At 43.4% G+C, this 14,870-nt stretch overlaps 1 protein-coding gene across 1 annotated transcript in view; it reads right to left on the bottom strand.

Annotated features, from left to right (window-relative positions):
• Positions 1-14,870, bottom strand: part of IntS8 (integrator complex subunit 8) — a 199,301-nt gene that overhangs the window by 35,761 nt on the left and 148,670 nt on the right. The window contains exons 18-19 of the mRNA XM_068362372.1: positions 8,069-8,240; positions 7,407-7,488 (exon numbers count right to left, since the gene is read on the bottom strand). Of these exons, the coding sequence (XP_068218473.1) occupies positions 7,407-7,488; positions 8,069-8,240 (254 nt within the window). The remainder of the gene's footprint in view (positions 1-7,406; positions 7,489-8,068; positions 8,241-14,870) is intronic.

Genomic DNA, 14,870 nt, shown 5'->3' with positions numbered 1-14,870 from the left:
GACTGCTAACAGTTCCTTGCAGTTGATGTGGAGTAATCCTTGTTCCTTGTTCCATACTCCTGAGCATTCCCGTCCGTCCAAGGTCGCACCCAAGCCCGAGTCCGATGCATCCGAGAAGAGATGAAGATGGGGGGTCTGGATGGCCAATGATAGACCCTCCTTGAGAAGAAGATTGTGCTTCCACCACCGGAGAGTGGTCTTCATCTCTTGGTTGATAGGGATAGAGACTGCTTCTAGAGTCGAGCCCTTGTCCCAATGAGCTGCAAGATGGAATTGAAGAGGGCGGAGGTGGAGTCTCCCTAGCTCGACAAACAGGGCCAGAGATGAGAGGGTCCCTGTGAGACTCATCCACTGTCTCACTGAGCAATTGCTCCTCTTCAGCATGCTCATGATACACTCTAGGGCTTGGTTTATCCTGGGGGCCGATGGAAAAGCCCGAAAATCCCGACTCTGAATCTCCATTCCCAGGTACACAATGGATTGGGAGGGAATGAGTTGAGATTTCTCTATATTGACTAATAGACCTAGGTCTCTGATTAGATCTAAAGTCCAAGAGAGGTTCTCCAGACAACGACGACTCGTGGAGGCTCTCAACAGCCAGTCGTCTAGGTAGAGGGAGGCTCTGATGTTCGATAAGTGCAGGAATTTCGCTACATTCCTCATCAGATGAGTAAAGACCATAGGAGCTGTGCTTAGGCCAAAACACAGGGCTTGGAACTGATAGACAACCTTTCCGAAAACGAATCTCAGGAAAGGTTGGGAGTCTGGATGAATGGGAACGTGAAAGTATGCATCTTTCAAGTCCAACGAGACCATCCAGTCCTCCTGTCTGACCGCTGCTAAGACCGACTTGGTCGTCTCCATTGTGAACGTCTGCTTGGTGACATACTCGTTGAGAGAGCTGACGTCCAGCACCGGTCTCCAACCTCCTGTCTTTTTGGCCACAAGAAAGAGACGGTTGTAGAAGCCCGGGGATTGATGGTCCCGGACTATAACCACTGCCTTCTTCTGCACAAGTAGCGACACCTCCTGTTGCAATGCTAGCCTCTTGTCCTCTTCTTTGTAGTTGGGAGAGAGGTTGATGGGCGATGTGGTCAGAGGCGGTTTGAGGCAGAATGGAATCCTGTAACCGTACCTCAGCCAACTGACAGACTGTGCGTCTGCACCTCTCTTCTCCCAGGCTTGCCAGAAGATCTTGAGCCTGGCTCCTACTGTTGTCTGGAGAATCTGAGAGTCAGTGCTTTCCCTTAGATGTCCTGGGTCCTTTCCTAGACTTGCCCCTTTGAGAGTCTGGACGGGAGCTTCCTCGGCTGGGGGCTCTACCACGAAAGGGCGGTATGAACCTAGTGGCCGGGGTATCAGCCACTGGAGAGCGATAAGTCTTGGGGACAGAGGTGGTAACCTTAGACTTACGAGCCGATGAGGCTACAAGATCGTGCGTGTCCTTCTGTATCAGGGCAGCCGACAAGTCCTTAACTAGCTCCTCGGGAAAGAGGAACTTTGAGAGTGGAGCAAAAAGGAGCTGTGACCGCTGGCACGGTGTAATGCTGGCTGAGAGGAAGGTACACAGTTGTTCCCTTTTCTTCAACACCCCTGATACAAATAACGACGCTAGCTCACCCGATCCATCCCTGATAGCCTTATCCATGCAGGACATAATTAGCATGGCAGAGTCTTTGTCCGCAGGAGATGTTTTCTTGCTGAGGGCTCCCAGGCACCAGTCGAGAAAGTTGAACATTTCGAAAGCTCTGAACAACCCTTTCAGAAGATGATCCAGGTCTGAGAAGGTCCAACAAACCTTCGAGCGTCTCATCGCAGTCCTCCTAGGCGAGTCCACCAGACTTGAGAAGTCAGCCTGGGCAGAGGCAGGAACTCCCAAGCCTGGTGCTTCCCCTGTGGCATACCAAACGCAACCTTTCGATGTGAGCTTCGTTGGAGGGAACATGAAGGAAGTCTTGCCCAGGTGTTGTTTAGACTGAAGCCACTCCCCTAAGGTCCTTAAGGCCCTCTTGGAGGATCTAGCTAGGACAAGCTTAGTATAGCTCGACTTAGCTTGTTGTAAGCCTAGCGAAAACTCAGATGGAGGAGAGCGGGGAACAGCAGAGACGAAGTGGTCAGGGTAAAGCTCCCTGAGTAGAGCCAAGACCTTTCTAAAATCAACAGACAATGGAGAAAGCTTAGACTCCTCCACGTCTGATGAGGGATCAAGATGTGCCTCCTCATCATCCGACACTTCATCAGCAGAAGGTAGCGAAGCAAAAGGACCAGAATGCTGAACCGCAGAGTCAGAACGGGTAGGAACAACAACAGAGGTTTCCTCAACTTGAGGGAAAACCTGAGGTTCAGACTGCATAGGCTGAACAACAGTCGGAGCAGAAGGCAGGTGCAAGGGTGAAGGAGGTTGACTCCTAGCAAGAGTTGCACCCAAGGATTGCACCAGCTGAGCGGAGGACGGAGGCGGAGTAGTCCGTTCCTGTTCCTGAGAGATGAGTGGAGCATGAGAAGGTTGAGGCTGCGCAGAACAAGGTAAAGTTCTAGCAAGCTGAGGCTCCTGAGGCGCAAGTCCATGGTGTAGATGAGCTTGCCTAAATGAGGGTTGAACTCGGTGCAGCGCTGGTTGAGCAGACAGACTCACGGAGGGGAGAGGTTGTTGTACCCCAACCGAGAGTTGCACCACTGGTGGAGCAGCAAGGGGAGGAGGAGGAAGAGTGTAACTCTCCTGATCCCAAAGCAAGGGTTGCCTTAAAGAAGGCTGAGGCTGAACAACACTGTGAACAGCAAACTCCGAAAGTGGTTCAACATCGTACGCCTGGCAGATGGTGCTGCGACCAGGCGGAGCAGGTGCAGGCTGGGCGAGCACAGGCGGAGCAGGTGCAGGCTGGGCGAGCACAGGTGCAGCGAGAACAGGTGGAGGGAGTGCAGGCGGTGCAACACTCTCAGCCCGACACTCACGCATCAAGTCCGAAAGCTGAACTTGCATGGACTGAAGCAGGGTCCACTTGGGGTCGGCAGAAACGATAACAGACTGAGGTAAAGTCACAGTCGGGGTCTGTATAGGCAGAACCTTACTCCTCTTGGGCGGAGTACAGTCGACCGATGACAGAGGCGAGTCGGAGCTGAGCCAATGACTACAACCTGGCTGAGCACTCGCTGACTGAACTCTACGTTTAAGCGGTCTCGAGACCTGAGACCAACGTTTCTTCCCTGGATGAAGATCAGCGGACGAGAAGACGGGCTCAATCGTCTGCAGGTGGGAGTGACGGTCTAAGGAAGACACGCCCGCAACCACCGAGGATAATTCTGTGCGCCTAACAAGGCCTGTCGAACCCTTAAGCCCTTCGACATTGCTTCTCCCCTGGGCATGGGAGCTTGCAAGAGGTCCCGGACTGGGAGGACGACTGGCTCGCACAGAAAAATCCTCACGCACCACACTGGCACCACTAGCACTTGGCACTGCACAGACACTAGCACTCGTCACAGCACTGGCACTATTTCCACCCACTGCACTCTTGACCTTCAGTTCTTTAACCTCGGCCATCAGAGACTTATGGTCACTTACCACTGATTCTACTTTATCTCCTAAAGCCTGAATAGCACGCAAAACAGTTGACATATCAGGCGGAGGGCACACAGTAGGTTCGGGGGTAGCCACTACAGGGGTAGGAAAAGGTAGGGGATCATGAGGTGAGGAAAACATAGAAGAGTGAGAAGAACTTCTCCTAACTCTAGTTCTCTCTAACTTGGATGAATATTTTAAAAGACGTACAAAATCCAATTCCGAAAGTCCGGCGCACTCCTCACACCGATTTTCTAATAGACAGGGCCTGTCCCTACAGTCAGAACAAGCGGTGTGAGGATCTACCGAGACCTTCGGAATACGCCTATTGCAAGACCTACATCGTCTATGGGAGGGAGCTTGCGAAACGTCAGACATCTTGTTTCAAAGAGTAAGTCAAAGGGTGATCCAAAAACAAGCAAAAATTCATTAACCGTTAATCAAAGTTTATATAAAAGCTAACTAGCTAATATAAAAAGGATTCCAGTATGCGACAGCCGTTAATCTAAGAGAATACTTCACCAAATATCCATGAATAAACTCGAAGACCATGAGCGTATCCCAGAACGTCTAGCCGGAAGCACGACAGAGGAATAATTGAGGAGGTGTCAACAACAAATGATTGAGTACCTGGCCACAGGTGGCGCTGGTAAGTACACCCCCTTCTAGTATTGTGATAGCTGGCGTATCCCTCCATAGAATTCTGTCGGGCAACGGAGTTGACAGCTACATGATTATCGGGTAAGTTTAATATTGAAAAAAGCTAAGTTAAGTTAAAGTTCACGTAGTAGTGTAAGTTAGTGTAAGTTATTGTACACGTTAATGTACAAAGTCACCGTCCCTACCTCCACGCTGATCTTCCGTCTCCTCCTGCCTAGCAGTCCCTACACCTGCGCTGGCCTGTCGCTAAGGTAAAGTGTTATATTAAAACCCCTTTTCTATTTATTATTTCATTATTATTATTCTTTTTTTTTGGTTTGTATGTATTTATTATATTGTATTAATGTTATGTGTAATTATGTGTAGCCATTTATTAAGGATTTATTATGGATTTTTAGGCTGAGGAACGAATTAAATAAATTACCATGTATTCTTATGGGAATATTTTCTCAAACATACGATCGTTTTAACATACGAAGCAGTTTCTGGAACGAATTAATATCGTATGAAGAGGTATCACTGTATGTATGTGTTTGTAATATGCACATATGTAGGTCTGTATGTACATGTCATTATATTTTTAGTATGTCTTCAACTAGGCCATAACACTTGCATGTCCTCCTTTTTATGTTAACTACATCTGGTCCATATAAAAGCTTCATGCTTAATGGACTTGGGCTGTACTACTGCTAATGTTTATAACATATTTTCATTGTAACACAACCCAATAAAGATATCAATACCAATATCAATATCCCACATGGGTGTAACCTTTCTTAGCAGCCAACTTAGCTGTTACTTGGTTTAGGGAACACTGCAGGGATCAATGGTACTGGGATCATCACTCAATCAGTAATGTCACAACTGGGGTCACTGGCAATGGGAACAACGGAGTTGAAGCAGTCTTAGCTACTCACTCTCTCAAATAGACATCGAGGACCTACCTGGTAGATCTATTGCTGGTTTAGTCATAAACCGATGCAGTACCGTCCAACCTACACTCACATTCCTGCTTTGTTCCATTATTAACACAAAGCTGGTAATACCCATTCAAACTAAAAAGGATGAGAAAAAGATTACAAAATTTTGGATAGGATGCAACAGTATGACCGCACTCATGTTGGCCTAAGACAAAAGTGAAGTCTTAGACAGAGAGTGGACAGAGGTACTCACCCACGCTCACCAACTGTCATTTACTACTTCATTAATAATTTCAACAGTCATTCCATATCCAGTGAAGACATTCTCCATTTTAAAGGATGAAAGATTTGCTTAAGTGTAGGATCAAATGTACAGTATACTGTAGCTAAAAACCCATAAAGTATAAAGCCAAGCAATTGCATCAGAATAGGGAAGGCAGTACACTTAACAATAACAGAATGCAAATAGCCTATAACAGTACAAGTTTACATATTTTGACAGTACCTTAAATGAGATATGAAGACGCATTATGAAGGGGAAAATCAAGGCTAACTACTTCCCACCACAAATGTCGATCCCGGTGGATACAAATCCAACGACTCATAAGGACCATCTCCAAAGTAAAAAGTAGTGAAGGAAGGCTGACATCACCAAGTACCTACATGTAAAATAACAGAAAATTCTAACCTACGTTCAAGGGCAATGGAGAATACAGTGCTTTGACCTTGTAAGCTACTATTTGTACCAATACTACTTTGTCATCTGCCATAATTCGGTAGGCTTTCAAAATTTCTGGCCTTATTCAAAGATAGTTACCTCAAGGGCTCTTAAATAAATCCTCTAAAAGGGATCTTACTCTGTTCCTTGTTCCTTTGAAGTTTATTCAAAGCACCATTCAAGCCTTTTCATGAGTTCTTTACTAGATATTTTGATGAGAACAGGGTTTATTGAGTGACTACATCTTTCAGACAGATCAGGAAGCTGCATACACTGTCAGACAGAGATATACTAGCTAAGGATTGGTTCCCTGTGGATTTGCCATTTGTTATGCACTCCATGGCAAAGAATAAGTTGACTAGTAGCGAAGAACATACAAATATACCCTTTGCGATCACTACCTAGTAAGCTAAAACATGGATAGTTTTCTGTTCTGTTTTGTAAGGTCATTCATCACTACTGAAGAGGCACTATACTCTTGAAGCAACAATTCCAGGCTTTTCCTTTCTACAAGTCAGCAAAATAAGCAAGTCTCTAGTAATCCTATGATGTTTAGCAGAGAAAGGTCATCCTTCATACTTAAAATATGAGACAGATAATGAAGTGGGACAATTAAGAGTGAGATTTCTCCATATTACAGTCCTATCTCCTTGTTTGGTTTTCAACATAATAACAATATCACTCCCATTTTAAATGTAGTTACCTAAATGTGGCAGTCTTCACTTGCAAATTTCTATTTGCGGGATGTTAAACGAAAACAGACAGGCTTCCATGCAAAGGGAGTGATATCTACAATAAACCAAGTTTTACTGATGTCAAAAGATGGGAGAACTGCCCATCTTTTACCATCTCATAATACAAATTCCTCCAACATCATATTATCAAGAGGCATAGTTCTCTGGAGTTAATAACATCTATGAGATGAAATCTAAATAAGAATAAGTTGATAACACATAACTGGAATTTACCACCACAAATACCTATTTTATTCTCAGATTTCTTATGGCTTAGAATTAACACATTGAGTTACTCAAGCCTAGATCTCTGGGTCATAAAGATATCATGTGCTCTGGAATCCCTCATGTTTTTACAAACAACCACAGACTGATGTTTCTCCTCAAAGCCCCTCAAGACTACACTAAGTTTAGATTATACAAACACCGACAAAAATGGCTGACTTCCAACCAGGAATCCAAGTGGTATATACATAAAATATTTCTCTCTTTTTGCTTCATAGACAAAAGACGGACAGTTTATGGACATTTGTGACTGACTGTAGGCACTATTTGATCCATGGGTTTGTATGGAGAAACTACTTCCATGTTCTAAAAACATATTTTTCAATAATCATTACTATTACCATTAAAAAATCTTGGAGGCAAAAAGATCAATGACAAGTTTCCATATCACTGATGAAGCCTTTCTCCAAAATAATTGCAGTATACCTTTGACAGACCGGAACACGTTGCAAATAATTAATAACTCATGAACAATGAACAGCAAAATGAAAGGAAGTTAAAGTAAAATTCAAGAAAACAATCGTGAAACTTACATGTGTTCCAGTAGGGTAGAGTTTTAGTGCATGATTAATGAGCCAAGTTAAAGTGTCCTTTGCACAATCTTTCGAGACAGAACTGAAAATCAAATTGTAAATGATCAAGCACATCCAATTTGTACATAAAAAAAAAATTACAGTTCATTTAAATAAAAAAATCCCTTTATTATGCAATACTATACATGTCTGTACAGCATAAATTTTATTTTATGATAATTCTAGATTTATAGCATTCAAAACTAAACCAAATTTTCCTGGGACATCAATAAATTTCTTTCTTGCAATTCTTTTTTTCTAAATTTCTAATATACAAAACAACAAATAAATTCTATATAGATAAATATATCTCTTTCTCAGCTTGAGATAACATTCCTGACAGCAAGCCAAATACTTTAACCAAAAATTTGTTACAGCAAGAGATTACCACATAAAATTGAAGATTATTATCACTCTCAAATACTTCATAAAGATTATTGCTCCACAAGCCTCTGCACTTTGATCTTGTTCTTCTTTACTTATTCTAAAACACTAAATCTAAAGGCTATACTCACAAGGCTTTCTTTGAAAGACAATAACAAATATATTGAGTCAGTGACTTTTAAACTTTCAGAAAATCTATGTACAGTAATTTGAACTCAAGAGGTTTTACCCGAACTCACATTGAATAAGATGGTTGTGGCCACATAGCCAAATGATCTATATGAATAGCATATATCGGTTCTTGATTAAGGACATTCAGAACATGTCCAAGCAGAGATATGAGGATGGAGAGACAACTTGGCTCGACTAAATTCCCAAGGAAGTCTAAGAATGAGCTTCGGTTCATAACACCTGTCGAGAAAATTTTTAAAATAAGTCCTTCTAAGCTTTACAAGTTTGAAAAACAAAACTGTCATTAATGAGTAAGCTAGTGATGATTCTTAAAAGATTTAAAAACCAAAAGTGAAACTTATTGTTTTTACTTAAATCAAAATCATTAATATATTATTAACATTATACAGAAGCAACAATTTAAAACTTTGAAAGTATAATTCTCTACTTACAAGGTCTCAGGTAAAAAAATCTTATTATTAGAATATCAGGAAAATAAGTATGAGAAACAGCTATGTCCAAAATACAAGTCTATCTTAAAAATTTCTTACTACAGTAATATATTACTTTAAATTTCATAACAGAGCGCTATCACTTGAAACATTAAAATGCCCAATGGAAAAAATGAGAACGGTCCATAACCTACAAACCATATTCTTAAGCACAAATTGATAAAAAATATCCATATTTTCAGATAGGGGTAAAGCTGTTAAATTTTGCGATGTTTACAAAATATTCTATGGTGAAAAATTATAACTACAGTAATGTCATTGTGCACTTCCCTAACAAAACTATAATACAGTATACATTATTGCGTACTTCTCTGGCGCAACTACAATATATTAAACATTACTGTGTACTTCCCTAGCAAAACTACTTGTAAAATACCCTTTCTGAGATGAAGGAAACCCTCATAACATTATGGGTTCCAAACAATGAAATATGACAAATTTGGAAGTAATTTGTATTTTTACTAGCATACAAACCTGGAGCTATTTATAGGGATATTACTTTCGGCGTAGCGGAAAGACGAGCCAAGATAATTTTAGTGAGGGATAACTACCCCGTCCGCTAGTTAGTGGGTGGGGGTGGGGTAGTCACTCACTCACACCTCTTGGCTGAATAACCACTTTGCTTTCTGGCAGAACTTCTTGGGGGGACAGGGTGGCGGGCCAATTTGTATAAATAGCTCCAGGTTTGTATGCTAGGAAAAACACGAATCACTTCCAAATTTGTCATTTGTTCCAACACAAATACAAACCCTCTGCTATTTATAGGGGTGACTTACTCTTAGGAGGGAGGAAGTCCTCACCAACTGGCCTTGACTATGATCCGGGGTTCTCTCTACTTCCATCTGAGATTGAAAGTAGTAGGAACCCTACCTTCACTAAAATCAAGTGCCAGTATAGAGTAACGCACTGATAGCAGCTTGCAGAAGCTTGTGTGTGAGAGCGACTAGCAATGTGGCTTGTCTTCAACGTAGGAACTTGAGTATAAACTTGGAGTTCTTAAAACTTACCCAATACCCTCCCTCTAAGAGGTATTGGGGACATAACATAGTATTATTACGATACTTAGGAGGCACAGAGGTGAGGTCCGCTGTGATGAGGCTTGCGGAGCTGTTCTCTCAAGGGGGGGAAGAAGGTGAAAGGGAGAAAGGAGCCAGTCATTCTTACTCATTCACCCCAGACTAACCCGGGTAACTTCATCCCTTAACCCTATGCTACTTGTCTATCAAGCAGCTGTAGGCGTTAGACCACTTGTTGTACGGCCATAACAGGACCAATGGGAAAATGTCTTCATGTTCCTGTGGGTTACGTCTTACAGGTAGTGGGCGGTGAAGGTCATTTGACTCTTCCACACACCTGCCTGCAGTACCTACGCCACAAGAGTAGTTTTTCTTGAACGCCAGGGACATTGCAATGCCCCTGACATCATGAGCTAGGGGAAATGGTATTCCTTGTGACCCTCCTCTTGACCTTCCTCATGCTAACAAAAAGCGCTTGCACACAGGGGCGAGCTGCTGCTGTTCTTTTCAAGTAACAGCTCAGGCTCCTCACAGGACATAATAACAGTTGGTCTGGATCTTCGGTTACAGAACGAAGGCTCTCTATCAGGAACAGGCCGAACCTAGAGTCTAGCACACCCGGATTTTGAGTCTTAGCAATGAACTCAGGGATGTACCTGAGAGTTACTTCGCCCCATCTCCTGGAGTGGGAGACATCAGAAGATAGACCATGCAGTTCTCTGACTCTCTTGGCCGAGACCAAAGTGAGAAGAACATTGTCTTCCATGTGAGGAGGCGATCTGAAGTCTGGCGTAATTGTTTGTAAGGGAGGCCCTTCATAGACTGTAGGTCCTGAACCATGTTTCAAGGAGGAGGTCTAAGTTCAAACTGGGGACAAGTAAGCTCGTAACTATGAATGAGTTAAGAAAGTTCCAACGAGGAGGAAATATCTACCCTTTTTACTTTAAAAGCAAGACTCAAGGCTGAGCAGTAGCCTTTGACTGCCGAAACCGAGGGAAGCATTTCTTCCCGATGGTGTACAAGGAACTCCGCTCTAGTTGAAACAGTGGGATCGAGAGGAGAGATGCGCCTTCCACGACACCAACCACAGAAAATTGACCACTTTGCCAGGTAGACTGCCTTGGTGGATCGTCTGAGGTGTACAGCCATTAATTTCGCAACTCGTTGCAAAAAGCCTCTCTGTGTGAGGAGGTACTGGACAGTCTCCAGGCATGAAGCCAAAGCGAAGCTACGGTTTGGTGGTAAATGTTGGCATGAGGTTGTTTGAGCAGATCATGCCATGGAGGGAAATCCCTCGGGATCTCTGTGAGAAGTTGCAGGAGGTCCGGGAACCACTTTGCATGATGCCATAGCGGAGCTATCAGTCTTTCGTAGGTTGCTGCTTGCTCGGACCTGGTTGATGACTTTTCTCATCAGACAGAACGGGGGAAATGTGTACGCATCCAGGTTTACCCACCGCTGTTGGAAAGCATCTTGCCAAAGAGCTTGGGGATCTGGGACTGGGGATTGTTGTTGTTGTTGTTGTTGTTGTTACTACTACTACTACTTGCTAAGCTACATACTATAAGCCCAGGGACCCCAACAGGGAAAATAGCCCAGTGAGGAAAGGAAACAAGGATAAATAAACGGATTTTGAGCGAAGCGAAAAATCTATTTTTGGGTGAGATAGCCATGTCGTCCTGATGGAAGGTTCCTTTAAGTAGCTTCCTAGGGTATATTTGACTACAGTGATATTCCCAGAGAATTCAACTTAAGGTCTCCAGAATTCTAACTCCTGGCGCGAATATCCTTAAAGTTTCCTTTAAGGATATCGCATAATACCAGGGGACGTATTCTTGACACGCCACATAGCAATCTTCACCCCACATAGCGTTTACGCTTCGAAGGGGAAAGTGGCAAAAATAAAAGAGGAGCAGTTATTAAGGTTCCCTTCCTCCGGTACTGTTTGAGTACCTAGATGGCGCCATCATCGCCGCCATCTTTATTCCTTGTAGCGTTGAGCAGGTGCTACAGATACAGCAGTCTTGGGAGGGATCCTGCCAAGGCCTTTTCATAGAAAGGAGGACGGGTCCATCAGGACGACATGGCTATCTCACCCAAAAATAGATTTTTCGCTTCGCTGAAAATCTGTTTTTTGGGCTCAGGCCATGTCGTCCTGATGGAAGTTTACCAGAGCATTAATGTATCTGTGGATTTTCCAATTGTGCCTTAACCTCAAGACAATATTTCCTTGGTCACTTTAGACCTTAGAGACCTATGACGTTACCGTTATACGTCATTGCTTCTAACCATGAACTATGTTAGTGCTTCGTGCTCCCTACAGGGAAGAGTCATACTAGACTCAGGAAAAGTCTCGAAGTTAGCATATTTCATATGACCAACCTAGCAACAAAAGGGCATACAGGTCTCGCTCTATACCCAACCAGTCGAAGTTTGTATTTTCAATACGAACAAAGGTTTACATAAGCCACCGTAGCATCCAAGGTATACCGACTCAGCTGTATACCACAACTGACAAGTTTATATCCATGTTGAAACAAGGTATGCATGGGCAGAAAAGGTTTTTATACATTTAGGAACAAAGTTACTTCAGTTGTTCTTATGTTATTATGCAGAATAATAAGGAATAAAAAAGTAATGCTCTTACAAAACTTTATTTATATAGGTTAGGGGCGAAATAAGACGCAAATATTAATCAGTTATTTATAAGCAATTAATAAATAGTAATTCAGCATACATTTCATAATAACACAAAAAATGCAAGTGAATAATAATAAACATAGACGATACAGGTCAGACCAGAAATACTTGTTTCATCTGAAAGGAAATAATCATACATGCCACTCAATTGAAAATTCAATAATTTTCTATGAAAGACTGTCTTTTACACTGTGTAAGAACACACAGCACTAGTGTTAAGTGTATGTTTTTTCACCTTTAGTCACTGGAACAGTCCATAATGTCACCCTGGTGACACTTCACTCACCATGTTGCACTGTAAGGTGTCAACATGTACACCCTATACAATATAGTCGCAATTAATTCACTGTTCCTCGCAGCACTAAGCGACAGGTTTTAGTACACTACCTGCCGCCACCACGTATCTTTTTAACTCTTGCACTTGCTTGGCATAGTGTTTGAAAATCACTCTGGATGACTTCCATCCAGTTTAGGAGCGAAGACGCTCAAAATCTATGAACTGGAAAAAATTCAATAACGAAGCAATTTTTCTAGGATCGTGACCTGCGGGTGTACTGTCAGGATCCGCTCTGCGAATGAAGTAGGTGATCTTCACCCTTAGTTGTTTCAGGGACAAGTTTGAGCCCGATGTTTCTCCTTTAAAGAGCTGTCCTCCCATGAAGTCTGAAGTTCTATGAAGATAGACCTTTAGACACTCCACTGGACACAGCGAGGCATCTTCGTTCAGAAGGCAGATTCTCCAGGGACCCCACCTCCTGGTAGGTAGCTCGTTCTTGGCGAGAAGCGTTGGGTCACGAAAGAGATTCAGTTCTCCCACTTCTGTGAACTGAATATGGCCCTCTTCCCGAGAAAGGGCCACTATCTCACTAACTCTAGCCCCCGAGGCTAGAGCAAACAAGAATATAACTTTTTGAGTCAAATCTTTCAGAGAGCAGTTCTCATTGTCCAACATTGAGGCAAAGTGTAGAGCCTTATAAAAGGACCATGAGATGGGCTTTGGAGGTGCTGCAGGCCTAAGCCTAGCACAGGCCTTAGGAATCTTGTTAAAGATTTCATTAGAGAAGTCTACTTGGAAAGCGTAAAGCAAAGGCCTTGTCAAGGCAGATTTACACGTAGTTATCGTGTTGGCTGCTGAACCTTCTTCATGAAGGTGAATAAAGAAGGATAAACAGATATCTGTTGAGATCTCTTTTGGTTTTCTTGCCTTGACAAAAGCAACCCACTTTTTCCAAGACGACTTATATTGCCTTCTGGTAGATTTAGACATATTCCTCTAAGAAGTCTATACTTTCTTTCGAGATCCCAAACCTTTTCCTTACTGCTAAGGAGAGAAAATCATGAGATGAAGGTCTTGGGTTTTCTGTAATGAAGCGAAGACAGTCGACTTCTGTACTTGTTGAGTCAGAATTGGGTCAGGCAGAGGAATCAACCTCAGCTGCAATTCCAATACTAGAGGGAACCAGTTGCTCTTGGGCCAATTGGGAGCCACTAGGGCTGCTGCTGTTCCTTGAAAAGATCTCAGCTTGTTGAGGACCTTCAGCAGCAGGTTGGTTGGAGGGAACAGATAAATCCTGGTCCATCTGTTCCAGTTGAGGGACATGGCGTCCACCGCTTCTGCTAGAGGGTCCTCGTATGGGGCCACATAACAAGGTAGTTTCTTGTTGTCGCTCGTCGCGAAGAGGTTGATCTGCAGTTCTGGGACTTGATGTAAGATGAAGGAGAATGATCCTGCGTCTAGGGACCATTCTGACTCTATCGGCGTTAGTCTGGATAGAGCGTCCGCCGTCACATTGCGGAAACCTTGAAGGTGAACTGCTGATAAGTGCCATCTCTTCTTTTCCGCTAAGCGGAAGAAGGCCAATCAAGAGTTCTCGGGTATATTCTTCCAGAAGAGGGGTGGAGTGTTGGAAGAATTGAGGAAATGATGGTGGAGCTGTCTTCCAGCTCCAACCTAGTTTGTTCTTGATCAGGCTGTGGGCCCAGAGATCGAAGGTCCAGCGATCCCGGAATAGTCGGAGTCTTCCTCCTACCGGAAGCATCTCATTGCTTCTGGTGTCCGGAGGGCTTGCCTCTTTGACTGCGTCCTCCCCTACCCCCTCTTCCTCTTGAGGGACGTCTAGAGGAACCTCTACTTGACCCTCTACCCTTAGGGCGAAAGGTAGTGGTCTGCATCTCATAGGTGGGAGTGAAGGCTGGTGACTGAGTCACCACCTGCTGGGGTACCATCTGGTAGGTGGGTTGGGGTTGTGGCACCATCTGGGACACCGCGGTCATGGGAAGTTGTTGTGTGGTGACAAGAATACGTCCCCTGATATTATGCGATATCCTTAAGGGAAACTTTAAGGATATTCGCGCCAGGAGTTAGAATTCTGGAGACCTTAAGTTAAATTCTCTGGGAATATCACTGTAGTCAAATATACCCTAGGAAGCTACTTAAAGGAACCTTCCATCACGACGACATGGCCTGAGCCAAAAAAAATATTTTAAGAACAGTAACATTAAAACAAACATTTCCTATATAAACTATAAAAAACTAACAAAACAAGAGGAAGAGAAATTACATAGAAAAGTGTGCCCAAGTGTACTCTCAAGCAAGAGAACTCTAACCCAAGATAGTGAAAGACCATAGTACAGAGGTTATG

Source organism: Palaemon carinicauda, chromosome 39, assembly GCF_036898095.1.
Source record: "Palaemon carinicauda isolate YSFRI2023 chromosome 39, ASM3689809v2, whole genome shotgun sequence".
Classification (NCBI taxonomy): domain Eukaryota; kingdom Metazoa; phylum Arthropoda; class Malacostraca; order Decapoda; family Palaemonidae; genus Palaemon; species Palaemon carinicauda.
This window is presented reverse-complemented; position numbering and strand designations above follow the sequence as displayed.